Source organism: Filicampus tigris, chromosome 16 (genome assembly GCF_054856515.1).
Source record: "Filicampus tigris isolate MCC_2025a chromosome 16, RoL_Ftig_1.0, whole genome shotgun sequence".
Taxonomy (NCBI): domain Eukaryota; kingdom Metazoa; phylum Chordata; class Actinopteri; order Syngnathiformes; family Syngnathidae; genus Filicampus; species Filicampus tigris.
In genome coordinates, this window is record NC_141232.1 from 959,215 (window position 1) to 986,989 (window position 27,775).

A 27,775-nucleotide genomic window follows, 5' to 3' on the forward strand; every position below is an offset into this window, starting at 1 on the left:
GATCTACTGAAATGACATGTTTCATGGTGTAGTTTTAATTTGTAATCAGTAATACTTTTTTCATTTAAAAAATGCTTGGTCACTTTCCTGTGAATCACTGAACTAATATATGGTTACTTAAGCACTCTTTCTGAAAGCTGCGTTGCATGAGGTCCACTGACTTGGGAATTGCTATGGGATTTAAACGTCCTGTCACAGAAACAACGAAAATCAGTTGGGCTTCTCACAACTAGCAGCGTTGGAGACAAGAATCGAGGTAAATGATCAGAAGCACGGAATTCTCAAAAAGAACGTTAACTGTATTTTCAGTCCGCACAATGCAGCACTATGTTATTTACATTTAGGCGTTGCACTTAATTGCAATAACGTGTAGTAGAGCTAACTGTGGGAGGGGGGCAGACATTTAACTGCTTAGTGGTAAGAGATGTCTATTTTAATTATTCCGTTTTTCATTCATTTATTTGTCTTAATTATATACCAATGTATAAAAAGCCCGTCATCTTCAATCCACCAAACGTCGCTCACTGATCAAAAACGCGGGCTATTGGAATATGCAAACCCGGAAGTTACTTCCTCCGCCCTTTTGGCCACGCCCAGGACGAGACGGCGTGGCGTGACGTCTTTCTGTGTTAATTGACAATTCCGAACATCCGGGCATTTCACGATGAAAACAAACCAACATATTATATTGCGTTTGCCTGTGACTAGTACATAAAGCTCGCAGAAAATCATGCCTAGATGTTTTTGTACGGTTGAACATCCAACCATAGCATGATGGAAAATAAATGATCATTGCATATTACTCTGTGGACCCTGAACGTCGGAGAAAGTGGGTAAACGGAGTTAAGAGAGGGGAACTGGACGGTTCGGAATGGAAGCTAACCAAGACCGCAGTGCTTTGTAGTGAGCGCTTAAGTGGTAAGAAACCCTTCTCGAGTGTGATCAAATGTATTCATATTTGAGGCTTTAACCAGCTTGTATCATTATGTATTTAAATGCAGTAAAAAAAAAAAAAGACAACGACCCAAAGTAAAATGCTTTTTCAATGAGCGGAGAGTTTGTTTTCAACTACTTGACCGCCATCTTGACTTGTGACGTCATTTTGACGTAACCTCGGAATTGGGCCCGTGCAGCGCGTCATCACGACGTCATCATCCGCCATGTTTGGGGCGGTGAATGAGTGCACGTTAAAGGTTAAGGCCGCATGGGAGTGTGGTTATACCTAATGTGCGATGTGGCTTGTTTTAGTTCTGCCTTTGCACTGTACTGCATTTACCATTGAGGAACGGCAGACACATTCGTTCATAGGCCGCCCTTTCCTCGAGCGCAATGTTACTGTAAAATAGTAGTGAATTTCTCTTGTGGAAGAATTATGTATCTATCCATCTATCTATCTGTAATTGTATTTTCCTCTCCATTTGATTATTCAAGTGGCAAGGCAGGATTACAAATGAGTGACAATGTGTGTCCTTTGTAAAGTCACTCAAGTGACTTTGGATCCTCAATGACATCACTGAGCAACCAGAACGCAACCCAACTAACATTATCTTGATTAAAATGATGTAAGTCTGCGGATTTGAAAATGGCTGGAAACATTTGGGATGATTTAAAGCACACCAAAACGTCTAAATCTTGTTGTTTAGATGTTTTAATACGGAAAATTCTAATTGTCACTAACATTTTCGAGTCTGTTTTTTCCCCTCTCTGTCACATCATGCTCTAATCCTTCTTATTAGGTACATCTGGACATCCTATGAAGTGGGCTACACTCATAGCAACAATTGCTATGAGTTAGGTGGCTGGATTAGATGTCTCTAAAAGATTATCCTGACCAAATATTAAGTGGTGTGCGGTATGTTAAGAGTGATCCGGCTCCGCAATCCTAAATGTCCTGTTAAATCTGCACAAAAGGTTTGATGGCCAATGCTGATGTGAGTGTTTCACACCGAGCTGTGACGTGAAATGGAACAATCGGCATTTAGACTTCAAGATCAAACAAGCTGAATAAGTCCTGGTGTTTAGTGTTTGTCTAACGTGTCTCCCAAGTCATTCACCACAATAAAATCAGCCACTTCATGATGTTAGCTACCAGCCAAGCCCCTTAAGGGCACACATCCAACACACGCATGCTACAGTACATGCAGTAATTGCACTTTGTAAAACCAGGTAATTTCTTGTTCCACTTTTTATACTGAAAGAGTCCGAAAATGTTATCTACTCGGTCAATTCAACTCTTATCCATCAATTTGGCCACTAGGTAGATTATCTGTGCTCTCTACATGTGCTTTCCGACCACCTTCGTATTTGGGAAGCATTAGAACATTTTCTTGCTGTACCTCATATTAAGGGTTAAACATTTCAACTTTCTCCCACTGTATATACTTATTTATTCCTCCGATGTGACCGTTACGTAAGCCAACACGCAATTCTCAGCTAGTCGTGAGTCTTCACAATGGCAACCAAGAATTCTGTCGCTTGACTCGCCCTTTTTTTCTTGCGAGAGCCTCCGCTCTTGAACAACAGCAACGACAACAAAAATTCACTCAGAGTGGAGCACTCCGCTGATGACTTCACGCCACGTTGAGGAAACTCAATGGCGGGCACACACTTCAGGCCAAAAGCAAAGACAACAGTAGCCTTGCTTTGGCAAAGGAGGTCTTGGATGAGGCTTTACATAAGCTGTCATGAACGCTGGACAGCTTAGGAAATAAGTCAACAGACCGAAAGAAATTCTGTCTTTGCATGGACGAATGGACGGAAGTACAGCATGAAACGGGGGTCCAAAACTTTTTGCTTCTACTTTTTGGTTCTAAGGACCCCGCCCCCCTTGTAATCCTAATGCCAGTTAAATGTAACCACCTGTACCCCAGAATACCCAAAAGTTGTAATTTTACAGGAACTTAATTTTTTATAAATGCAGATGAGTAATGTAGGGTGAGTAAATTAGTTTAGGTTTTTTCCAAGAAAAACAAAAAGTCTTGTCAGGATAAAAAGTCAAAATCTAATGAGGATGAAGTCATATTAAAAAAAAAAAAATACAAATGTATTTTGGCAATATTGTGCCTATTATTCAGAAAAAGATTCTGTAGAAAATACGACTACACTACACCATTTGTTAAAAAAAAAAATCGGAATTGGATTAAAAATAGTCAAATTTTAAAGTTAGTCACAAAGCTGTCATACACAAGTGCTGTTTATATCGCATCCAATAACTACAAATGGAAGTGCACTTCTGCACTCTAGAACTGTAGTTCTTGAACGGCCGCCTTTTTCAGTCGCAAGCCTTGGAGGGAGTTGTGTGCTCTTTGGAATCAAAAGATTGTCCATGAATGCATGTCTTGCAGTGTCTTGCAAAAGGAAATTACGTAATTTCATTTTTGGAAGAACTCTTACCATGAAACAAAAAAACAGTGACTTAGGAAGCTCTGCTTTTGATTCATAAACATATCTTATAAAACACTCAACAACTATGACGGAAATGCAGCTGCCACACACGCCACAAATATGGCAGACATGCAACAACAGACTCTAAAATAGAAGCGGACAATGCCGTAATGCACTCCCCAAATATTGCGGCCAGCGCAGCCTTTCGCTCCACAAATATGGCGGACCCAAAGCAAAAAACCCCACAAACATGGCCGTCAGGCTGTAGATATGCTGCAATGAAAACCCCTCGACCAAAAAAAATCACCTCCATCATTTGATAAAGCGTATTTTAGTAAGAATGAATCCTATTAAAATAGCCCCCCTTAAAATGTCTGTTCTCTTCTAATTCCACTACAATAATTGCCATCCAAAATCATACCTTTTTCAAGCACATATTTGTCACAAAAAAATGAACACGGTGTGATGTTCTTGACTGACCTCGACAACGTTGTCTGGCCAGTATTTCTTCAGTCATTACACATGTGTCCGCGTGTGTTGCAGAATGCGTAGCAGCTGGTGCGGGTTAGCATTTGAGCTCCCTCTTGCCCTTACTTCTGTTTCTTATAGATGATAGCTCCCAAGGGAAAATGGCGACTGCTGAGCCACCACGGACGCCGCAGCGCAGAACGGTAACGACGAGTCAGTCGCAATGTAGGATTTACCTGGCCAACATTCATAAAATGGTGCCCCCTCAACAATGAGGCTACGTGTTGTTTACGCCATGATTCCGAGCTTTTGCACTATTTTAGAATTTGGGCCAGCCAAAGAAGGTGAAATGTAATATCTGTGCATTCATTGCGGGACTCAGGAGAGGAAGTGTCAACGGGTAGAACAGCTGCGGCGAGGCGAGGCCGGGCCGGGCCGGGCCTTCTCTTGCGTTAAATCAGAACATCGATCATTGTCAATGTTAAACACTGACATACGGTATGCAGGTGGTTGTTGCTTCACGGCGGTCCCAACATGCGCGTCATCAAGGTTAGGAATGGCACCCGCTGCGCTAGTTTGTGCAGCGGCCCCGGAAAGCCTCAAGACGAAACTGGCCGGTCACCGGTCAATGATAAAAAGTGTTGGACTATTTATATTATATTATATTATATTATATATGTTAGACTACATTTTATAAAGCCTGCTCAGTTTGATTTACTTCCTGTGGCAGCTGACCTCTGCTCACTTTTGATAGGGCCTTGGGGTGAAGCTTTTATCGTCTCTCCTACTGCTTTGGCATGCAGAATTCTAACTATCATAACAAGTCGTCAATATTGTGGCAATATGTTCTATAGTGATGTAATAATCACCGGGGAAATGCCAAGTGTTGTCTTTCTGGTTCATTCCCTGAAAGACCAGCAAGTTATACTAACACTTGACTTTGTCTCGGATGATGAGCCACATGCTGCTTTACCGTCTCTCAAGACAAGGTGGATGATTATGTAATCACATGTAGCAGCCCGATCGGGCAAAATTCCTGTGTTATCGTCATTATTAATGTGTTCAAAATGATGTTGTTTCAAATATTTGTTTTGACCTCCCACATCGCCTAATTACATAAACACGCTTCCGTGTATCCATCGACGACCTCCAGCGCTACTGACAAGCACATATTGATCCAGCTTTGTTGTGTTAGGCAGTCGCACAAATGAGCAGTAGGGACTCCCGCATGGTCCAGAAGATTACTGAAGGCACCCAAAAATGTGCGGAATACATGAGTTGAGGCAGCATACCGCGCACACACACGGTCATCATTTATGCAAGATGCTTGTGGCGCTTCTGTACAGTGGAAATAGATTGTCAACATTGCATGACAAATGATTGGTAAACTGCTTCCGGGACATGATCGCTCACCACGTGTTCATTTTGTCAAGCCTCGAATCTTTACTTGACTTTGTTGCTTTTCCCCTCGAACCCACATCTTTCAGAGTTTCACTTCATTTTGGGCAATATGAACGGTGAGGAGGGACTGTTACATTTTCTCGTTCCCGATGCACTCACCTGCTTGTCATTTATACATGCTGTAACATGGAGTTCCCCTCGGACCCATTTTTGAGACTCTTACATTTAACATCTGCCAATGTTGCCTCTGATTCTTGTATTCACTTGAAATGCGAGTGGTGAAATGGAATTTTAGCAGAACTTGTGTCTTGTCGTCCATCATCAGCGACAATGATGCTGATAATGTTTTGGCTTTCACAGTACGTATTTCTTCGGGCCTCTGCACACCTGTCACAGTTGATACCGCACAGAGTGCTTTCTTTGTTGCCATCACATGATTCTTGGATAGAAACAGACAAAGACCTCACCCCGGTGGGTTTCCCTGAAGGAGGGTCATTGCATTTAGTTGCTCGTTGGTCTAATGGAAACATGTGGGTCCCTCGTGAGAGAGAGAGAGAGAGAGAGAGAGAGTGTAGAGAGAGATGCTTCTTCAACAAGGCTGCAATTGTGTGCACGTTGATGCTAAACGAGCGTTGCTAAAAGAGAAGCAGACCGCAGAGACGTCTTTATATATCTTTTGAATGTCATGAAGCCTGCTCATCAAGTCTTTTTCCATTAAGGGTTATGTCCCCTCTTCACAGTCACTCGGTAGATACTGGAGCTCACAAAAAAACAGTTCACTTGTGATAAGTGATACCGCGCAATTCCTTTCAGATACCATACCGAGTAAAACAGGATGCGGTATAGTTACCCGTATCTGTAAGCAAAGATAGAATTTTTATTGCGGTTGTAGTTTGCAGCACTTTCTTAAAATCTTGCTTATACAGTCGACTCCCGCTTCACGCGGGGAGTAAGGGCTAGGCCGGCCCGTAAATAGTGAAAATCTGCGTGGAATTGACATCCATTGAAATGTTTCGGGGGTGGGGGGGGAAACCTTAAAAAAAAAAAAAAATTCTCGATTTTCTACAAAATTCAAAACGTGAAAAACTATTCCACAATCAATCCGCGAAGAGGCAAATCCGCGGGTGCCAAACTGCGAGCATGTGGAGGTCGCCTGTATTTTGGTTAACAACTTGGCTACATGAGATACAAGCAGCTGTCAGTATGAGAACATAACAGTTGATATGAAATATGACATGAAGTAGGAATTCAAATAGAACTTCACATCCTACCAATTGAATTTTAAAATTGTTTTTGTGCTCTCTCGGAGGTATCTTGTTGATGGTCCCCCGCATCCTGAATGAATCGAGTGACGTAGTTTGAGAGAAATGGACATTGCGATCCATTTGCAATGTTTGATTGTTTCTATCCAGTTTGAAACGCTTTCAATGACACACGTAATCCAGTCTTCTGGGAAAGATATGATGTAATGTTTCCTGTGTTTTCCTTTACACTAATCTTTGGAGATGCCTCTAATGCAGTGCAAAGCGTCGTCATTTTGAACTTGGCGACTTTGTCTTGAGACAATGAAAGTGTTTTTTTTTTTTTTGTTGTTGTTTTTTTTTTGGCCTGAGCTCTGCAGGTGTAACAGTGAGCCTCCGGTGTGCTGCGGGACATGCAACGCTGTCGTCGCACTTGAAGTGCTTTGGCCAGAGTAGGCATGGCTTCCGTTACATGTGCGGCCGGCCCAGTGCTCTGCTTTGCTCTGCTTTGCTCTGCTTTGCTCTGCTCTGCTCTGCTCTGCTCTGCTCTGCTGTAATTAGACCACGCTGGCCATTCAGTCTATTCCTTGGCTCCACGCCAATGTGCAGGCCAGTCGGCATGATGTGTTTACTGATCCAGAAGGTCACTGAGGTCACGTGTACCCAAAACCTACAGCTAATGTAACTGAATCCAAGTGTACTATGTCTTGGAGAAGGCTTTCAACTTTACCTGCTCATTCTGAGGGAATATTGGCACCTAGCCCTCTTCATTGTTTTGATTCAATTCACACTGACTTGAAATGTTTTTTCCCGTCGCTGAAATTGTCATAACCTCGTCCCGGACCATGACTGGCGGACGCCTCTTTTTTGGGGGGACGGACCGACAATTACAATTCACGTCGGCACGAAAAATCACGGACTGTCAAATGACGGACGGATACCCTGGCCGCTGACGCATGACGAATGACAGATCAGCAAAATGGAGTCCAATGCCCACTTCTGGTGGTTATAACCCGCCCGTTGAGTTAGTGGTCGGGTTTAGGGTGAACTTTTTAGTAGGCTTTGTGTTTGGAGTTTGCTGTCGAATTCGGCCTCGGGTTGGGGAAGGGTTGAGTTACGCTTAAGGTTGGTCGGCTGTTGCATAAAACCGGTGTTGCCGTTGGTTGAAGATTCTGCTTGGAGTTGGGTCAGGCAAGGAGGAGGTTTTTGCTACCGTTGCTTCTCGAGAGCTGCGGCGAGGATGGGGCTGGCGATGATATGACACGACACCGTGCCGGTCATCCAGTCAAGTCACCTCCTCCGTTCCGTAAGGCAAGACGGCCCTGCTTAAAGCAGACGTAAGCCACCTCTGTAATCTCTGGCGGCACTGCAAAGAAATTGTCATGTGACGTAATGCGTAATCTTTTGCCAGCGACAATTTGCATCCGGAGTTTACAAAGTCTATATATACACACAGGAAAGTAGCTCACGGGTCATTTCATCGAGAAAATAGGGTCAGGTACTGGCTACGAGGGAAATGATTCACCCTCGTTTGCCCAGAGGAGCGTTTGGATCTTTGTTTTGTCTCAGGCGGATTACTGTCACAGATGACGACGCATCCCTCAGACGTCATGCGCGCACGAGGTCCGAAGGCTGATAAATAATCCCACCTCACCTCGCAAAAGGAAGATAACAACCATCTGCTTCGCTCGGAGGGGATTTGATTGACTTGCCTCCGCATAGTTGAGCTGTGCGGATGATTAGGTCTTGTGCGGTGCCTCGTTGGGACGGGTGCCGGGCTCAATGTCACGGCTGATTGCATCCGCTAATCTCACTCAATCTAAAATGCGAAGGAGGGTTTGTTGTGGCCCAATTTGGCCCGGGTGTTGCCAAGTGAACGATTCTCGACGTCATGAACAGGTAAAGCCCGTGAAATGGTGCAAAGAAGCTTTTAGAAGGGGTTGCGTTCAAATAAGTAATATTCAAGTTCGTGGACAGGACTGGTTTAGGTTTTGGGTTTGCGGTTAGGTGTTGATTTTTTTTGTTTTAGATTTGTTAGATTGTCAATTGAGATTAGTGGAATGGGGCTTGGGGGAGGAGTTGAGGTTGGTCAGGGAGGTTTGGGGTAGCGGGGTTAGGATTGTGTTACAGTCATTCAAAGTCTCTTCCATATCTTTTGGTCCAACTTCTCTTGTCACTGTTAGAATTGAACCGGCCTCCCGAGCTTCCGCACAGTGCAGTTTCCCCACATATTGTCGTCTCCTTTTTTTCATCAAACGTGAATGAATGGATAGCAGGTTACACTACGAAATGCAAGATGCGCCGATCTATTTATTTCAACGACAACACACACGCACACACGCACATTGAAGTCTTTCAGCAGGCAACTGGAGTCATGGAAAGAGTCTGAATGGCGTCCAGCATATTGTACCTGCTCGATTCTGCTTTTCCTCCCCCGAGAGTCGCGGGGCACTCAGCTGTCAAAGATGGAGCCAAAATGAATGTCAGCAGGTGTATGTGTGTGCGTGTGTGTGTGTCTGCTTAAGGTTATCATAGTTCAAAAACTATAATTAGATGTAAATAGTGACAAACAAGCAAACAAGATACATTACGTACAGCAGGAAGTGAGTTGTTTACAAAGAGTTAAACAAGAACAATCAAATATTTGGGAAAGAAGAAGTTCGGATATGGCAGCAATACTAGCTACAATAATAGTAATAATAATAATAATAATAATAGTCGGAGCTGGGCGTTTAATTCATACTAAAAATTGAGCGTCAAATTTGTCCCCGAAGCAGCAACAACTCACTATCGTTCCTCGCCGCGGCCGTCGAAGCCTTGCCGCGAAAAATAGACTAAAGATGGACGACAGACCAAAAGACGGTTTAAAAACATGTGCTTCCAACAATGCTTAGTCCGTCTATTTTAAAATTGTAGCCCTTTTTTAAAAATGATTTCTTTTGCTTGCGCCCGTTAGCATCAACGAGATAACGGGATAGCATGTGCGCTCTCTTCACCGGTCGGCAAACGCTACGGTACTGTCCAGCAGTTCTTCCACAATTGTAGCGCCATCGCAATTTTGTATTTACCGTCCAGTGTATTATTAAAAAACAACTGGACACAGCCACACTGTGATGCCACCCACTGGCGGGAGAGCAAGCCTCAAGCATCACGGTTTTTTTTTTTCTTCGTTTTTTTTGTTGTTGTCATGGCTATCTTTTGTATTTCCAACAACGGCTGTATTTGTACAAGTGATGGAGATTATCTTTCAATGCATGAATGGAACAGGTGATCAAAATGTAATATTTTTATTTTGGTTGTTTGAAGCCTTAACTAAATGGCCTTTGAGTTGACCATTTCCGACAAATGCAGTTATCAAAGTACAGCCCTCAGATTTGTACAACTCTTATTTCCACTTCCACACTCGGTAAAGCCATTTGTCATTGTGTCGAGATGCTTACCATTTGTGAACGTCACCGCTACTACAGGCCGTACTTTACTGTCAATGTCACAAACTCGCATTCTCGGAAGTTCGACCTCTGGTGACTGGAAACCATTATGACGGAGGCTTTGATATATGCAATGTTCATCTTTGATACTTAAAGCACCCGTAAGGAACAACCGTGCCTTTGTGTTTTTCTCTCGGGCGCCTGCGCAAAGAACCGTATTCAGCGCCTCATTATAATGCTATTATCGTAAATACAACAATAGTAAAAAAAAAAAAAAAAGGGAGAAAAAGATTCTGAAGAAAAGAGACAGTCCTACAGTCTACATTGCATTACTTTTTCTGGCGTTTTGATCTTTTTATTGTTAAAAAAAAACACGATAGAATAAAATATCCCCCTTATCTGCAGTGAATTATTTATACTTGTGTATCTTTGAATTATTCTTGGAAATTCTGTCTTAATCATTCTTCATTTGTATTAATTTGACTACTTTATATGTGTTTATACATGCATGTGTACGTATATATATTTAGCTGTACAGGTCCGCTACGGCAACAAACGCGATGGCATTCTTCCAGTACAAGCTGTTCTTGTTTGTGAAAACTGTTGTTTCATTGTTTTGTTTTGTTTTTGTTCCTGTTTACCGAAAATGTTCGAATGACTATGCGACTAGGCTATTGACGATATGTAGCTTCGTGCTTTACTGATGACCTGAAACACGAATCCCAGAGTTCTATTCAAACTTGCAGTCTGACTTGCAGGTTAAATTGGAGCCAGTGGATTTTTCTGACATAACACCCTCACATGTTCTGGAAAGACTTTTTCCAGACAACACGACAGGCACTTCCTTCAGGGCAATAAATTAGCCAGGTGATTGTAACACTTGCTAAATTTGAGTGTATAAAAACGACAGTCAATGAGATAAAACAGGTCACTCCAAAGCTTTTTTAAGGAAGCAGTCCAGTTCCAATCACTCGTAAATACTTCACCGCATTGAAACAAACCTGTTTTATTGCGCAATTTGCTGATCTCGGACGTCAACTGTCAGCGACTCTAAATTGTGAAGAACCTTCTGCATTGTTTTCATCAAGTTTGATGACTCGTCACAAAACGCAAAAGTCTAACAGGTCTAGGTCTTACTATTCAGCAGGTCAAGCCTGAAGATTCAGTCCCGAAAACGAGTTTTACTTGGAACGTGACATTTGCTAGATATGTTTCTCATGAGTAGAGACCCCACAGGAAGTCATTTTGGCCATTTCCTTCAAAGACAAACTCGTGCTTGAAAATGTGTCTGATTGCTATCAAACGTGAACCTGTCAGACGATGTGAAGAATTGAAGTTTATTCAATCCACATCAAATACTAAAAGGTAGTAAGTCTACGATTATTCATTTGATATCGTTTTAGAGGAGGTTCCACTGTATTGGTGGTCGGACCGAGGATGAGTCACGACTTCTTCACGATCTACTCGGCAGGTCGGCCTGAGAACTCCGCCTCCGAAGCCAGTTTTGTTTTGGAGCGTGAACCGTGGCAGACGTGTCTATCACGAGTTGACCCTCAGAAATTTCCAGGATTCAAAGAGCGCTGGCGTCTTTGCTACCGCCAGAGAGTCTGTCCGATTGCGGCCCAATTTGAACCGGGCGTACTTGACAGAGAGGCAGACACGCGAGGTGAAATTGTGAATTGTTACGTTTTATTTTTCATCCCTGCGTGTGAGTGTAGCAATGCTGGCAAAGTTTGAGAACTTGAAGTATATTTTGAAAGTGTACAAATGAGTAGTTTGCCTTCAGGGTGTTTTCAGTACAAAGGACGTGTCACGTGTTGTTCACGTTGTACCCCGCTGGCCGGGCCTGTTATTGGCTGAGCCACTTGAGTTGGAACAAGCCGCAGAGACGTCATCGGCACGCATCGACAGGACCTCTCAGGCCAAGGGTGTCCGTCAATTGCATCAGCGCGAACTGAGGGGGGCCACCATCTACTCCGGAGGTGCGCAATTCCGGTCCTCGAGGCTCGCTATTACGGAAGTTTGAAATGTCTCCCGGCTCCAGCCCGCCCGATTCGGATGATCGGCTCTGCAGAAGCCGGATAAGGATCCTGGCGGTTTCAACTAGGTGTCTCGAAGCAGGGTGACATCCAGGATAGCAGCCCGCGAGGACCCCGGTTAATAGCTCAGCTTCAATTTGTTCTCATCAAGCGGATGTTAGTGAGCAGAAGTGCGTTCGTAAAGCGTCTTCATGCTGCCCCTGTCAATGTAAGGCTTGCTAACACTTACCAGCTTGCCGTACGAATGCCAATTGCGTAGGAACTCATCCGGCATTCGTTTCCAAATGCTGTTTATGTACACAAAAAGGACGGACGGCAGTGAGTATTTAGACTGAGCTGAGCTGTGTTGTGTTGCACTTTCATTGGCTAATGTGGAAAAAGCCCAGAGGCGGAACCAAGCTCCTATATGTAGAACTAAATCAAATCGGGATCGATAGGGGCCCCGACTACGTCTCAGGCCAGGCACGGAAATTAACGAAATTTGCAGACCCCGTGTGTCATAATGCACATTCATCTGCGAGCCAAGCACATTGATTGCCTCTTACGCAATCACGCATTGATTGGAACACTTCTTCTGAGAAAACAATGTAATCATGTTCAACGTGTTTTATTGCAAAACAAAGAGATGAAACATACAACGTAATTTACAAAATATGTCCTTTTTCTTTTTTTTTTAAAGTCTGGTTGGTGCAGGCAGGCGAGACGACCCTGATAGGGGGGGAACAAGCTGGAAAAAGTGATCGTGTGTTTGTAATGGGTTTCTCAGTGATTATTAGCTATGAATAAAAGTGTCGTGTGTTTTATTTGTGGCTTGAATGCAAACATCATTAAGACAAAGCGAGGGTCCGCTGATGATTGCAGCGGCGCGTGAAAAGGTTCAATCGAATGTGCGCAACACTGACTGACCTCCATATAGACGACATCAACAATTCACCATCGCGCCCTCCAATCAATGTCAGGGCTATCGACGTCAGCTACATATGTACATGTTGGGTCTCGGCGAAGAAGACAGTGGTAACGGTCTGCAAAAAAAAACAAAACAAAAAAAAAAAAAACACGCACACAAACAAAGTGTGGGAAAACGCACACTGGACTCATGCTCAGGAAAAAGCAAAGGAAAAAAGTTGACTGCGGTTGCGTACTTGAAAATGTTGAATAATACATTTTTGGCTCCGAGAGTAAAAGCGTGAAATATGTTTCTTAGCAGCACTTTGTCATCCACAATCCCAGCTCCGTATTGAGGTTTTCTGTCAAGTCAATGTTATTGCACATCGGAAGAGGCGGAATTCTGTCATCCATCTTCTGCCAAAGAATTATAACTAGGCTATATTTGGGTTAAGAGACCAGCTCATTAACAAGTTTCACTCTGGCACAAGCGGGGCAAAAATGAAGTAACCTCGAAATGCGATCGCTGCATCTAAGCCTCGCATACCCTGGACAACCCGGTCCAATGCAATAACTGCATCAAATATTCCAACTTGAGAAATAAAATGCATCACCTGTTGTGTTTTTAGTGACCAAAGTCAGCCGCGGTAGGTGACAGCTCACCAGTGACCCTCGGGAGTGAGCGCAATCGTGAGAGAAAACGGATGCGGGCACGAGATGATAACCGAACAGGATTTGTACGAGTGGGCTCGGAGCACAGAACTCGACATACCGAGAGGTTTTTGCTTCCTTATTTAGCTACACGAGAGGAACGCTGCAGTTCTATGCATCCTCAACCACAATAATGAACTTATTGCGAAACGAATACTTCTCTGACGGCTGAATTTTTGGGGAAGGCAGTTCCTATATTCAACGTGTACTTTCAAGTATACTCTGCATATTCGTTTTAGTCACAAACTTGTAGGTCACGAGAGGTGGACGTTGAATTTCTGTAAAGCCGGGGCGAGAACTTGCGCCACAGAATTGTTTCTGCTCCGTCGTGGCATTTTTTTTCAACAAATACAACCTCAGAGGAAACGCGCCACCCACAAATGCTCGCGATGCGTAATAATAAACATTTGTTTGATTGTCGCGCTGTACGTTTTCATGAGCGTAGTCTAGTCCTCCGGGGACCTTTGAAAAAGTACAATGGTCCGTGATCGGAAACAGGCCCCTTACCACTGCTATGAAGAAAGGGGGGGGGGGGGGGGGGGAAGCTACATTGGGTATTTGGCCATTGCATTACAATATAGACCCAAGTTTGCATTCCCATGAACCCTTTTGGGTGCCGCATAAAGACTGAAAACGTTCCAACCATTCTCCATCCTTAAGAAGCATCTGATTATATCTTAAAGTGCGGCGTTATAGTTCGGATTCGGCAGTCAAAGGTCTGGATTCTAAAGGCGGAGGGTCCGGATTGGGTTGGAAGTCTGAGCCCGCGTCTGCGCGCGGGCGATTGCCCGCGTTCCTCGTCCCGCCGTTCTCCGCCGCCTCCTCCGATTCCTCCGATTCCTCCTCCATCTCGATCTTTTCCAGAGCCACCTCGTTCTCGTAACAAAAGGAGTTCCTCGGGCTGGAGGCGCGGGACGTCTTCTCCGCCAACTCTCTTGCGCTGCAGAGCGGCGTGCCGGACACCTCGTAGGTGTTGTCGAAGCGCGAGTAGTCCACTTTGTAGTAGCTGTTGTCTTCGAAGAGCACCGGCTCGAAGCGGTGACCCCAGAGGATCTCGCTGGCCACGTAGGAGCTGCGGCACTGCGTGGTCATGGCCGTGGCCTCCACCATGCCCTCCAAGATCACCACGATCTCAAACTCGGACGTCTCCAGCGTCCGCTTGCTCATCTCGTAGAAGGGGCTGTCCTCGTCGATTTCGTGGACGATGGTGATGGGGGACACCAGGAAGATTCTGTCAATGCCGCTGTCGAAGCCAACGTCGATGTCCACCTGGTCCAGAGGGATGAACTCGCCCTCCGCGGTCGTCCGAGACTTGAGGAGCTGCGCCCTGACGTGAGCCTCCACCAGGTGGCTTTTCCTCAGGTTGCCCACGCGCCACATGAGGCAGAGTTTGCCGTCCCTCATAGCCACCGCGGCGTAGTGGCTGAACACCAAAGTCTCGTTGCGTTTCTTGGGCTTGGCCATCTTGGCCATGACCGCGCCGATGATGAACGCGTCGATGATGCAGCCCACGATGCTTTGGAAGACCACCATGAACACGGCCACGGGGCAGTCCTCCGTCACGTAGCGGTACCCGTAGCCGATGGTGGTCTGGGTCTCCACGGAGAACAAGAAGGCGGCCGCGAAGCTGTCCACGTTGGAAACGCACACCTGCGTCTCGGCCTCCAGGTCGCCGTAGGAGAGCGCCACCAGCCAGAAGACCAGGCCGAAGAACAGCCACGAGAGCAGGAAGGAGAGGCAGAAGATGAGCAGCATCCAACGCCAGCGGATGTCCACGCAGGTGGTGAAGATATCTGCCAGGTAGCGCTGGCCCTTCTCGCTCATGTTGATAAAGTGCACGTTGCAGTGGCCGTCCTTGCGCACGAAGCGGCTCTGGCGCCGGCGCTCGGCCTCGTTGACGTCGCCGTTGCCGTAGCCGTTGGGCGCGGCCAGGGCGGACAGCTTCATGCCGTCCTCTTCGGAGGACACGATGCTGTAGCGGTGGCTTCGCACGCTCCCCATCCTTTCTGCCTGGGGGGGCTGGGCCGCCTCCGCTTTGGGAAACAGTCCAAGTTTCTGCCGCAAGCGTCGGAGAAACAGTTTCGAAGGATCGCCGGGCCACGTCAGGAAGAAAGTATTCCCCCAGGAGCAGGTCCTGTGGGCAACGAGGGGGGCGGGGGCCTTGGCGCGCGCCTCTTGCCAGGGCGGGTCACTCCTCTGCGACGGCTGCTTGAGGCCTCATCAGCCGAGGGGGCTGTGGAAATAACAGCCAAGGGTGAAGCGCGCTTTGAAAGTAATCGGCAGGAACCAAAGTAAAGATCGAGTGCGTGCAGGTGTGCGATTACCTTCTCCCTAAATAATGCACTGCCAACTCTGGCGACAAGACAAGTTAAGGAGCAGCTCTTGCACTCGAGTTGTCGAGAGCCGCTTCAAAAATGGAGCCAAGCGCTGCGGTTGAACCGAACAACTAGCTACTTCTACTACGTTCTTTGTCTGCCGAGATATTTCTTCTTACCGACCTTTTTTTGCATCAGAGAAGTATGCCAGCTTCAAGCATTCCCCCCTTCCCTCACCCCCTAAGAACTTTTAACATGGCACTCAGTGACCAACTTTGTCGTCCGGCAAGAGTCGTCTTCGCTATATAAGAGCTGGAGGGCCGTCATCCGCATCCGTGGTTGTACGGAGCATTTGCAAGTCGTGCCTAGGCCCGTTTTTACTGTTAGCTAGCTGCTATCCATAGCAACACCCTGAAAAGTAGTCATCGCTGGATGCCGCTATTTACAGAAAAGCTCAGTGTCATTCATTTACATTCGACATTTAAGACGTCAGTCGGGGGTTTGTTTGCTCCGTGAAAGAGAAATGCCGAGTCAACTCATTTCTTTACTTTACTTTTTTTTCTTCAAGACCAGTTTTTGCGGTGCAAAGATGACTATCTTGCTTCATGTGAGTATCGATTTGCCAGATCTCATCCGCTGAGAGCAGCTCGCGTTCATCCAGCGAGCGACGTTCAAAACACTTCTGACTGGCCTTCTAGCGCTTTACATGCAAGAAAAATGTCAGCAACTAGCAAGTGTCCGTTTTGATGTCTTTACTCGAGCGTCAGTATGATCACAAATGGCGTAAATGATCCTCTCCGCTATTTAGAGAGGCTGTATCAGTTCCTCTTTCGCCAGCGACAGTAACCTTGCGTAATATGCGACGGAGCAGCGAGGGCGGTTAAATTAGAAAACGTATTGACTCGCTGTTGCTGGCCTGGACGTTCCATTCGAATTTCACATGCGCGGGCTGCAACCGGGCCGCAGCCAGCGACTCGCTGCGAGGTTTCAAATTTCGAACACTTTTATGAAAGCACGTCGGAAGGCGATTGACGCTTGGCTCGGTACCCTGAAAGTCAAAAAGAAAAGTCATTGGGGATCAATTGTGCACTGCCTGCTCCCAAATCCCTGAGCATCATCTTTGTTTTCCTCAGCTAATGATGTCACCACTAGACATAGAAACACACACACGCACGCACGCACACACACACACTCCTTGAGTTGTCTCACAACATGACGTTGAACATAGTGTTTGTTTTTAATTGCAATGGCAACAATCGCTTGGGCCCGTGTCCGTGGAGCCCAAAGTGTGTACTTTTGTCAAGAAAAGTGACCAGCAGGTTTTAGTGTCATATTTTGCATCAGTGCATTCAAAGACAAACTGCGCATGATTGCAACAAATTGGATGCATACAAGTGTGTTTGGTTGCTAAAGCGTCTGTCAAAATCCTCTTTGGTGCTCTTTACCTTTTCCGTCACTGCGTCAGCTCTCGCGGTCAACATCTGAGGCTGATAGATGGAAACTGCTTACATAAAAGCTGCACTTATTTATTTTGTTGGCGGGGGGGGGGGGGGGGTGGTCACACAAATCAATAATGATACATTGGAGATGTAGCGCTCTTAAAAATATAAAGAAATAATTATTGTTGCTGTTTAACCTTTTTCAGTGTTGATTTTTTTTAAATGAATAAACATCTCGATATCAGGCATGATTAGGATTGTCATGTATTATGGTCATTTTAGTATGACTTGTACTTGTACTACTTCTACTACTGTTGTTATTTAAATGCTCATCATGATAGATTTTTATTAGAAGGAGAACGTGCTCACCTGTTGTCCCTTGCAGAGCAAACGTGCTGTTTCCTGATTTTTTTATGTCCCATAAATGCCACACAGGCCCGTTTGGTCCGTTTGCTTCTGGCTGCTCGACTGTTGTTGTTGTTGTTGTTGTTGTTGTTTCTGCTGTCGTCGTCACCCTCACTCAGGCTTCCGTCTGGTGCACCAAATTGTGCCATTACCGTCGAGAGGAAGACCAGCTTTAGTGCTGCGCTCAAACAGCGACGCTCATTAAAACGTACACACAAACGCACGCACATACCCGACGTCCCGCTCTGGCCGCGCCTCCCTGGCACTGCTGGCCAATAGGAACTCGGAGCGACTTTTTCTTGTTCGGCGACCCAAAGCACGATGTGGGGAAATAGTGAGGGCTTCTTTGAGCAGTCACAGTGTTCAGGGTGCTTTGGAAGAAACTGGTTAAGCTGCTCGAAGTATCTATTTTTAATGATTGATTTTAATGCCTTGGTTCATTTTTAGTAGTTAGCAGCATTTACGTTTTTGCTATAAGCACGTGTTGGTAGTACTGTATTTATATTCATTTGAATATATTGGCAGGGGTAGCAATAATATATATGAGCAGTTGAATATTTTACCCTTATTATATCTTGTTGGTTGATCAGCATTATATTAAGAAATAAAAGTATACATTTGTATTGTTACTAGTCCTAGTGTTTTGGCCATTGCAAAAGTGATTTGAAAGCGTTTTTTAAATTCAGTAGAGCGTTTTTTTTCACTATCAATATATGATTTCTTTCCAAATGTAAATGTGAATACTGCATACCAATTGCATGGTTACCGCATTTAAAAAGAAGCACCTCCCGCTGTAAGAACGCGTGCTCACTTTGGCCACAAGATGGCAGTATTTGAAGTGCTACCGAGGATTCCATTTGCGTTCGGGTTAGGGTTAGGGTTCAAAACTGATTTCGTCAGTAGAATGATAAAGGAAGCAGAAAATCGAAGACGTGCATTTGTGCAATTTATTATGAACATCCTGCACAGAATAAACTCTAAAGGCATATAAATATCTAAACATGAGTGAAGCGGCATCCTACAAATGGGTTTGCTGCATGGCCTCCTCCGTGCAGCGGCGGCCTCTCCGCACCGCGAGCGGGTGCAAAGGGCCAGGCGGACTCCTTCGCCTGTCGTATTGCTCGGCACTCAGCATGGGCGTGGCCACCCACGTGGTCTCGTTAAACAGAGCGTAGTCCACCTTGTAGTGCTTCTTGCCCACTTTGAGCACCTCCCGGAACCGTTGTGCCCAGCGGATGTCCGCAGGCGTATAGGAGGCGCGCGTCTGGTGGAGCATACCGGTGGAGTCGCCCGTGTAGGTGAAGGACACCACGAGCTCAAAGTCGTCCTGCAGAAGCTCGTCAGGGCCCATCTTGTAGAGCGGGCTGCCCGGTTCCAGCTTGTGCACGACTACGCTTGGCGTGGCAAGGACAAGATCCCGCTGCTGGATGTGCACATCCTGGTATGAAATCCCCACGGCTCCTTTGGACTGTTCCGAGTGGCGTACGAGCTGCGCCCTGGCGACCCCCTCCAAGATATGATTGCCTCTGAAGTCTCCTAGCCGCCACGACAGACACAGGACGCCGTCCCGCTGGTTGACCACCGCCAATCTGCTGAAGCCCACCGTCTGGGCCCTCTTCCGCGCCGATGCCATTTTGGCGATGACGATCCCGATGACGACGGTGTCCAGGAGGCAGCTGGCGACGTCCTGAATGGTCACCAGCACCACAGCGACCGGGCAGTTTTCTGTCATCCCCCTGAAGCCGTAACCAATGGTGGCCTGGGTCTCCATCGAGAAGAGAAACGCCGACGTGAAGTCGTAGACGTTCAGCACGCAGGGACGGTCGGCGTCTTCGTCCCCGCGCCCGTAGGCCATGAGCCAGTAGCAGAGGCCGAAGAACAGCCAGGAGACGATGTAGGACAGCGAGAAGACCAGGAGCATCACCCGCCAGCGGATCTCCACCAGAGTGGTGAAGATGTCCAGCAGGTACGGACTCCATTCCCTGGGTACCCTGTGGAACGCCACGGGGAAGCTGCCGTCCTTATGCATGAAGCGAAGCCGCCGGCCCTCGCTGCGCCCGCCGCCCACCGTGTGAATGGTGGTGAAGGAAGTGTCGACCGGCACCTCGTCACGCCTCTCGGTGCTCATGGTGACCGCCGTTCAGTGCCCTACCGAGGCCCAAACGGAAAGCACAACGTTTACGTGTGGAGTGGAGGGGAGGGGAGACAAGTTTTACGCAAATGCATCGGCGAGCCGCGCCGTCGGTACCTGCGCCAAATGTGGAGTGGACCCCCGCGTGACCCCCATTTGCAAATTGACCTTTTGGCAGATTTTTTTTCTGGAACCTATTCTTCCTTTATTGGCGGAACAACTGCCCGACTGCCTTTTTGTGTGCTCAGGCCAAAGCAGTACTCATTGGCGATATCTTGGTGCCAGGTCGGGAGTTGAGGAGTGTCACTTGAACAAAAGTAGTGCTTTGCCACCACCTTGTGGTATATCAGGGTGTCAGTTGCAGGATTTATTTTTTTTTTTTTTTAGAAAACATCAGAACTATAAAGGGGTGATTGTGAATGCCATGATCATCCTCTAGATGAGTTTAGAATCCATATTTTTCTTCAATAAAATGAAAAAAAAAAAAGTAGCTTTGCTTGTGCAAGTTGGCAGTCTTACTCTGACCAAGCAAACGGCACGGAAGTATCAAGGACGAGTGATCTGATCCTGACAGGAGGAATTTGAAATCCGAATGGTTAAAGCAGTCCAATTGCTCAAGTAGTCAGACGGGCCGGCACTTGAGATTGTCAATGCGCAAGACCGATTCGACTGACAGTGGCAACACAAACTCTGATTGGTCCAAAAATCAAACAGCCACACATCCCAGAATGAAAAAAAGAGTGAGGGGATTGGACTGATGGGAATCGAGCAATATTGGAATTGAGGTTGTAAATGCACAGGTCAGTGCTTGTGATGGCGCACGAAGGTGAACCTTTCATGTCCAAGAGCGCAACCGTGCCCCCGGCGAGACTCAAGGACTGACCTTAAGAACAATGGCAACGTTTCGCATGAGTTGATAATTGACTACAACTTACATTGCTGTCCTCCCAATGCAACTATGGCGACTGTAATGCAACTTTAAAATAGGCCGCAGCGTTGCAACTCAAATGTTTGGCCACCTGAATGTTCAAGAAAATGTCATCCTGGAACATTAAAAAACGTTTTTTCAAAAATGAATACAGCATACACATGCAACGATAACCATCGCCATTGATGACGACACAAGTGTCAAAACTGTCGGCAAGAAACGATTCATGTCAAATGCGTAACAAATGAAAAAGGGCCTTCATGGAAAAATGTGCGGAAACAACAAGAACTGAGGAGGACCATAGAAGACGGACGCTCCCAGCACTGTGGCGTGGCAACAACTGCTCTCGTTACTGTAGAGTTTTTTTTCTCGGCGGATGTCAATTATTATCCCCAAACGGCTTTCGCCTCAAAATGCTACATGAAGGCTTGAACTTTAACCACCATTTGCCACAAATATGAAATGTGCAATACACCAAAGTCAGGATATTTCCATCACTTTCCTGCAGTCCATCAAGCTCCGTAATCTTGACAGCTGCTCAGATAAGACAACTTTGAGCGCTACGTGCCGATCAAAACGTTCCCAAAGCTGCCTCGTCATTCCTTTTTTTTTCTTTTCGTGTTCCAATTGCGTCACCCGGGAACGCATGGCTGATAAGACCACGTTTACGATGATGTGCTCCAATGTTACACCTTTAATGTTGACATTGTGTACCCAACACATCTTGACCAAGTCAGTCATGCAAATGTCAGGTCAGACTGGTGCAAAAGACAAAACGGTAAAAGAAAGATGAAGACATTGCTTGACATTCGTATTTTATTTTCCTGCTTATAACTCATAAAATAAAATAGCATGAAAACAAAATTCTGCTACTGGTCTAGAAATCACTGAGCGCGTCGGGTCCTGAATCCACGAAAGAAATGCTGATGGAATAGAAACCCAGTCGGGCTGTGAGGCCTGCAGATTTGGCTCATTTAGCGGAGCCCGGATTTCAAAGCAAACATGGTGAAGCAGCATTTAGCTGTGATGCTGCGTGCAAATGGAGTAAGCTGACAACTGAAGTGAAGTCAGCTCTAAGCGTAAATGTGTTTAAATCCAAGTTAATAGCAAAAAAAAAACTGCCCCCCCCTCAAAGCCTTTTCCCAAATCTTGTGGGTCCTGCACTTTGATTTCTTCACTTTGCTTTTAAATGTCTTGAACGGTTTTGTTTGTAAATGCTTTTAAATGTTGCACTTGTAATTATGTGAAGCACATTGAGTTACCTTGTGTATGAAATGCGCTGTATAAATAACGCTGCCATGCCTTGCGTATTTCTAACATAAGCCACCAGATCTGTTTTATACGCCAACTCTATTGAGAGCACTTTAACAACAACCGCAGTTATTTTGTACCCATTTCGTCGCCCATCTCATTGTAGTTGCGCCAACTTATTATTGTAATGACTCCCCGACAAAAGCATTGATAAAAATCTGCCTCATTTTACTTTCAACGATCACATATCGAGCTACTATTTTCATCTCATTTATAGAATGACAAAAACGGTCTCTGTTGTACAAAAGATATCATTTCCATGCCTGTTAAAGCAGCCGCCGGTATGTCAACGCATCCTTTTTTTTTTTTTTTTTTTAACTAATACCAAGTCTGTTATGAATGTGAAGCAACTTACTTGTGTGTGGCGAAGATGCTTTCCTGGTGTGTAAAAAGCATTCAAAGTGCGGCCTGAGAGCTTGAGGGTGTGCAGAACTCTGGCCTGGTCCTGAGGCAAAGTCCCCTTCTACCTCCTGATATCATTGCTGCCACCGCGTCCCTCGGAAGCCTTATTGGACAATCGAGAAGAATTTATGGCCCGTGTAACATTTTAGAAGTTGTTCAGGACAAAAGAAAAATATAGCATACGCACACGCACACAATTCAGCTGTCCTGCCCTTGTTTCCGTCCAGGTGATGAAATCCGACTTTTATCGTTCTTTAAAGTCTGGCAAGGTCTGACGCCGATGGGCGGATTATTAATGGGCCATTTAGTAGGTGTTTTTCTCCAAGCATTTCCGTGATTCATTAGACAGAAAGTTAACCTTTGCTCAATCAGGCGGAGAGGGAGGCAGTCATTGGCATCGGATTCTCTTTCTGCTCAATTGTCCTCCGTTTGGCCGTGATAAGGCGAGCCCCGCTGGATTTTAGAGCGCCTTTATTGCGGCCATAAGGCCACCCCGAAAGAGGTCAACAACAGCAAAGCCATCCTGTTGTGCTGGGAAAATAACAAGAGTGATCAGTGAGTTTATGGTTTCTATTTAAGGTGTGAGGATGTGCCAAGACGGAGATAAGAGGCATTCCAGAGCGATAACCTTTTATACTTGACTTCCTTTATTGAACACGCATAGGTGACGAAAAAAATGATTTGAACGGGTGCTAGGAAGAGGAATCTAAAGAAGAAAACCGAGTACTCGATGCCTTTAAAACAAGAAACGTGCGACAAGGCGACGTCGCTGATAAGCGGCCGGGGATTAAGGTGGCAACCGCTACAGTCCTGATGATGATAAAAAGAGAGATAAACTTGGCGTTCCAGATGAGCTACCTTAAGATTCTGGAATTTAGCATTAAACAAAATCAATAGGGTTCACTTTTGCCTCCAAGCAAGAGACAAACGCCTTGAATCACAATGATGAGAATTATCGACTGTTGCTCGACAATCGCAGTTTCCCAATGTTGATAAATTCTCCTCTACAGATAGAAACAGTCAGATACAACGTCAGTCATCCCGTGAGGAAATTGTGGCAGCATTCGCACATAAATGCTCGTATTAAGAATAAAGTACAAACAAAAACAAAGCATCATGGAGGAGAAATCCCCAAAAGTTCAAATCTATCGCAAACAAGAACTAACCAAAGGTAAACATTGCATGTTGGGCATCATGGCCAATCGATCCGATTGATAAGTGCCAACTGTAATAACCGCGGCCTTCTAAGTGGGAATTAAACCGATGAAGGACTGGAGGAAGGAAGCCTCTTTCAGGCATGTATTTTTTAACAGCACAGTAATACAAGCCCACAAATGCTCAAGCTCAAAAAAAAAAATATATATATATATGTGCGCAACCGGACAGGCGAGAATACGTAAATAATGCAAAATGAAAATAAACAGGAAAGGCTGTTTATATAACATGACGATTTACCGAGCCAGTTTGTCAAAGTCAACACAAGTACAATGACGCGCAAGCGGCGGGCGTTCAGCTCTCAAAAGAACAAGTCTGAGAATTGCCTGGCGTTCCAAAAACCGAATCCCCCACACCCCCGACAATGACCGCAAAGTCTTTGTCAGGCCTCCGTGACAGGCAGAGGCGGCTTAGTTGGGTAAACTCAAGTGTGGAGCATTGTGGAGCAGAAAGACAAAGAGCAGCTGGCGCATTGATGCCTGGGGGTAATCGAGAGCGTGTTGTTGTTTGAACACTTTGATCACGCAACTGCGGCACTTTTCGCCGCCTATTGTGCCCGCTTCAATTGTCCTGTGCCGGCACACGGCTGCGGCGTCGACCGCCCGCCCGCCCGCCCGCCCGCCTATTTAAGAGTCGGCAAAGCCAGAAGGAGTCATTCCTTGGATTTTGAAGGGCGTCAAAGCCATGCCGTCACCAAGGCAACATGGCTTCTGGCTGTTGGGGGCAGCGCTTCTACGGGCTCTACTTTTTGCGGGTAAGCGTATACTACAAGGGAGTACTTTTCGATACGACACCAGATTGTTGTGTCAATGCCGAGAGAGCAGGTGTCACCTTTGGCAAGTCGGGGGGCCGCTAATGGCAAGATCAAAGATGAGTTTACGGTCGGAAAAGTTCGGGGAATTTTCCAGCTTGGACTTGCTCCTCTGGAATATGGCCTTCCGGTCCAAATGGGAGTTCACAACAATCGGCAGTCATTTCTTCCGATGACGTTTTAGCGGTCACGAGATTTCCGAACGGCGATTCTGACCCGTATTTCACTCTGGTTCTTTAGGAGACGGGAATGCTACACAATGCACGACCCGCAGATGTCTGGCGAACGAGCTGGTCAACAAAAAATTAATAACTCAGCCGCAGCGCGACAACTGCTCTGAGTACATTTACGTGTCGTCCATCGAGTACCAGACCATCAAAGTTGTGAGTAGCGGCAACGACATCCGGGCACAATTCGCGTTGCCCATACCTTTGAGTGAATGCCAATCTATTTCAGGACACAAAGAATCTTCGTTTAGGTTGTCGTTTACGAGCCACCATTGTAAGCAATCAGGCCTTTGTCGTTTGCCAAGTGTATCCCCCTCGCCCTTAACTCGGTTTGCAATGGCAGGAATGGACCGATGATGACTTGTACTGGGACATGTCCGTTTACCCGTATAATGAGGTGATTCTGCCCGTAAGCAAAGTCTGGACCCCGGACATATTTGTCACCAATGGGTAAGAAGCGCTATTGTGCAGCCGCGCCGTTGCTCTTGATTGTTGACATGTTGACAGGTCTGATTTTTTTTTTTTTCTTTTTCTAACTCGAGCATATCAGCGAGCACGCAGAACAGCTTCCGCGACCTGATCGTGTTCAGCAACGGCACCCTGCGGCACAGGGTGGTGATGGCGGCCGAGGTCAACTGTGAGTTCAACCTCTTCAACTACCCTTTTGCTGAGGACGAATGTCCCGTGGCCATCCAAACCTGGTCCACTGAAGGTAAGCCCCGCGCGGCGCTGCATCTCTTTCGCTCGATCGCGTTTGACATGCGACAGAAGGTGAAGGTGAAGGTGGACGGGCCAAACAATGGGCAGACGATTGACGTGGATGCCAACTGATGAGATTTGAGGAACGTTGCCCAAGAGGACCAACCTGTGCCTTTCAAATCAGAACGTGGCGCTTATCGGTGTGCCGGGTGGCGGCTAAATGATTGCGAATGGTTCCTTTTCGATGCAGCGGCATTGCCAGCGTCCCATTTTCAATGTCGGCAGAATGCGGGATCACCATGGAAATCGGTAACGTGGAGGTGTTTGATGGGAGCCACGGCGACTGGGAAACGCTGGGCGCTTACCTGGAATCATCTGATGACAAATTCTATATCTCGGTAGGGTCCCATCTTACGCTTGACGACAAATGGGCTTGGGTTCATCCCGGTAAATAACTCAAATTCTGTAGACTTAAGAAGAAAACTCAACCGAAAAATACAACCGCACAAAATTGAGGGGATTCAAGTGACAAGACAAGTGGATCTGAATAGACGAAATGAACAAAGTGCTGGTACTGCAATTAAAAGTTAAATACAACCGAAAAGTACTTGGCAGTGATCCTTTTCTGTACCACAAGAGGGGGGGGGGCATTTGAGAATCACTCTTTGAGCGGCTTGAACGTTTGGTCCAGGTGATACTGAAGATCCGGCAACAGAACCCCTTCATCACGCTGCTGCTTCCCAGCATTCTGCTCATCCTGGCCGACATGGTGAGCTTCGCCCTGCCGCTGGGCTGCGGCGAGCGCAACTCCTTCAAGGTCACCCTGGTGCTCAGCTTCACCATGTTCCTGCTCATCCTCAACGACCAGCTGCCCGGCGACAGCGAGTGCAGCCCCGTCATAAGTCAGTGGCCGACCGGGTCGAACGGCGCCGCCGGCGCCGCCGGCGCCGCCGGCGCCGCCGGCTCCCATCGCCCAGCGTCTGGCTTTTGCGCTTACAGAGAACCACTTCTGCGTGTGCCTGGTGATGCTGGTGGTGAGCATGCTGGTGTCCATGGTGCTCACGCGGGTGGCCAAGGATGGAGGCCTCGTCTTCTGCTGCTCCTCCACAAGAGCAAAAAGTGCAAACGAGCAAAGGGGAGCTGATGAAGGTGAGGGAGTCTGCAGGTTTACGGCCATGCGACGGCATCAAACATTCACATGGACCCTTTTGACTTTTTAAAAGGCACTGCTAAGATTTATGACATTTTGTTTTGGGTAAAACAAGTCAGGCGCAGAACCGACTGATTTAAAAAAATAATAATAAATCGAATCCGCGTTTTTCTTCGTGTGTATTTTATAACAAACGCAACCAATACTCCTACATTGTCAAATTAAATTGATTGAATTGTTCAGCCCCACACCAGAGGAAAATATTGCGATATCGGGAATGACTCGATTGTGATGCATCACGTCTTTTTAGTTTTGTTTTTCGCGATGAGCGTATCGCGATACTATCAGAGTTCTTGGGACAAATTCAATATTGCGATAATGCATCACGAGTTCCCACTGCGATTGCAACCGCTCATTTTGGCGTCTGGGCAGAAGTCAAAGCGGACATCAGCGTCATCCAGCTGGACAAGTCGGAGGAGAACGAGTTGCACCGAAAAGTGACCGACTTCTTGGACGCCATCAAAGCCAAGGAGGCCGAGCGCGACCGCAACGAGGCGCTCGCCGACAGGATCGACAAAACTTTTTTCTGGTTCTATTTCATTCTGGGCACGCTCTACTTTTGCGCTATGATCACAGTGATGGTGAAATACGAATGCAACGTCAACCACTTGGATTTCTGGTGAACGCCGGTGGTGGCAAGTAACCAAGTACAAAGATGTTATTACAGTACTTGAGTAGGATTTTCATGCATCTGTACTTCGCTTGACACTCTTTTACTCCTTACGTTTCAAACTGGAAGTAAAAATTACTTTTTTACTTCTGTTTCGGAGTCTGTCCTTGTACAAGAATGGAATCAGCACTTTTTTTCACACAACTATCTGTACTTGTACTTCACTTCAGTGTGAGTACTTTTTGGAGCTGTATTCAAATGCATGAATAGCGCAGCAAGTCTGGCACACTACAACTACAGTATAGCAACGCTGCACATTTTATTCTTGCGTGAAAAGTATTCACGAATGACCAAAACTAAAGTACTGTGTATTATCATGACAGTACTTTTCTTATTTATATTGGCTTTCTGGCACAGTATAGGTCTTTGGTGCCCTCTACAGGTGACAACGTTTCCAGCAGATGGCTTGAATTTTCATCCCACATTCGGCCAATAAATAAATTGAATAAAAACAA

General features: G+C 46.2%; 3 protein-coding genes across 4 annotated transcripts; 1 reads left to right on the forward strand and 2 right to left on the reverse strand.

Annotated features, from left to right (window-relative positions):
- The first annotated feature begins 581 nt into the window (after window positions 1-581).
- LOC147133913 (5-hydroxytryptamine receptor 3A-like) lies at window positions 582-27,775 on the forward strand. 2 transcript variants are annotated; one of them, XM_086055328.1, is made up of 9 exons: window positions 582-918; window positions 24,755-24,897; window positions 24,971-25,015; window positions 25,085-25,191; window positions 25,284-25,453; window positions 25,726-25,838; window positions 26,132-26,342; window positions 26,440-26,589; window positions 27,023-27,775. In XM_086055328.1, the coding sequence occupies exons 1-9, from the start codon at window positions 786-788 to the stop codon at window positions 27,271-27,273; spliced, it is 1,323 nt and encodes a 440-aa protein (XP_085911454.1). In that variant the 5' UTR covers window positions 582-785; the 3' UTR covers window positions 27,274-27,775. The 2 variants fall into 2 exon arrangements, with proteins under 2 accessions (XP_085911454.1, XP_085911455.1); XM_086055329.1 differs by lacking the exon at window positions 582-918 and adding an exon at window positions 24,355-24,457.
- LOC147133914 (inward rectifier potassium channel 2-like) lies at window positions 12,553-17,915 on the reverse strand. The gene is made up of 2 exons (XM_086056143.1): window positions 17,681-17,915; window positions 12,553-15,790 (listed from the first exon to the last, which is right to left on the reverse strand). The coding sequence occupies exon 2, from the start codon at window positions 15,556-15,558 to the stop codon at window positions 14,248-14,250; it is 1,311 nt and encodes a 436-aa protein (XP_085912269.1). The 5' UTR covers window positions 15,559-15,790; window positions 17,681-17,915; the 3' UTR covers window positions 12,553-14,247.
- On the reverse strand, window positions 18,735-19,844 carry LOC147133915 (inward rectifier potassium channel 16-like). Its single transcript, XM_086056097.1, has one exon. It carries the CDS (start codon window positions 19,842-19,844, stop codon window positions 18,735-18,737), a length of 1,110 nt encoding a protein of 369 aa, XP_085912223.1.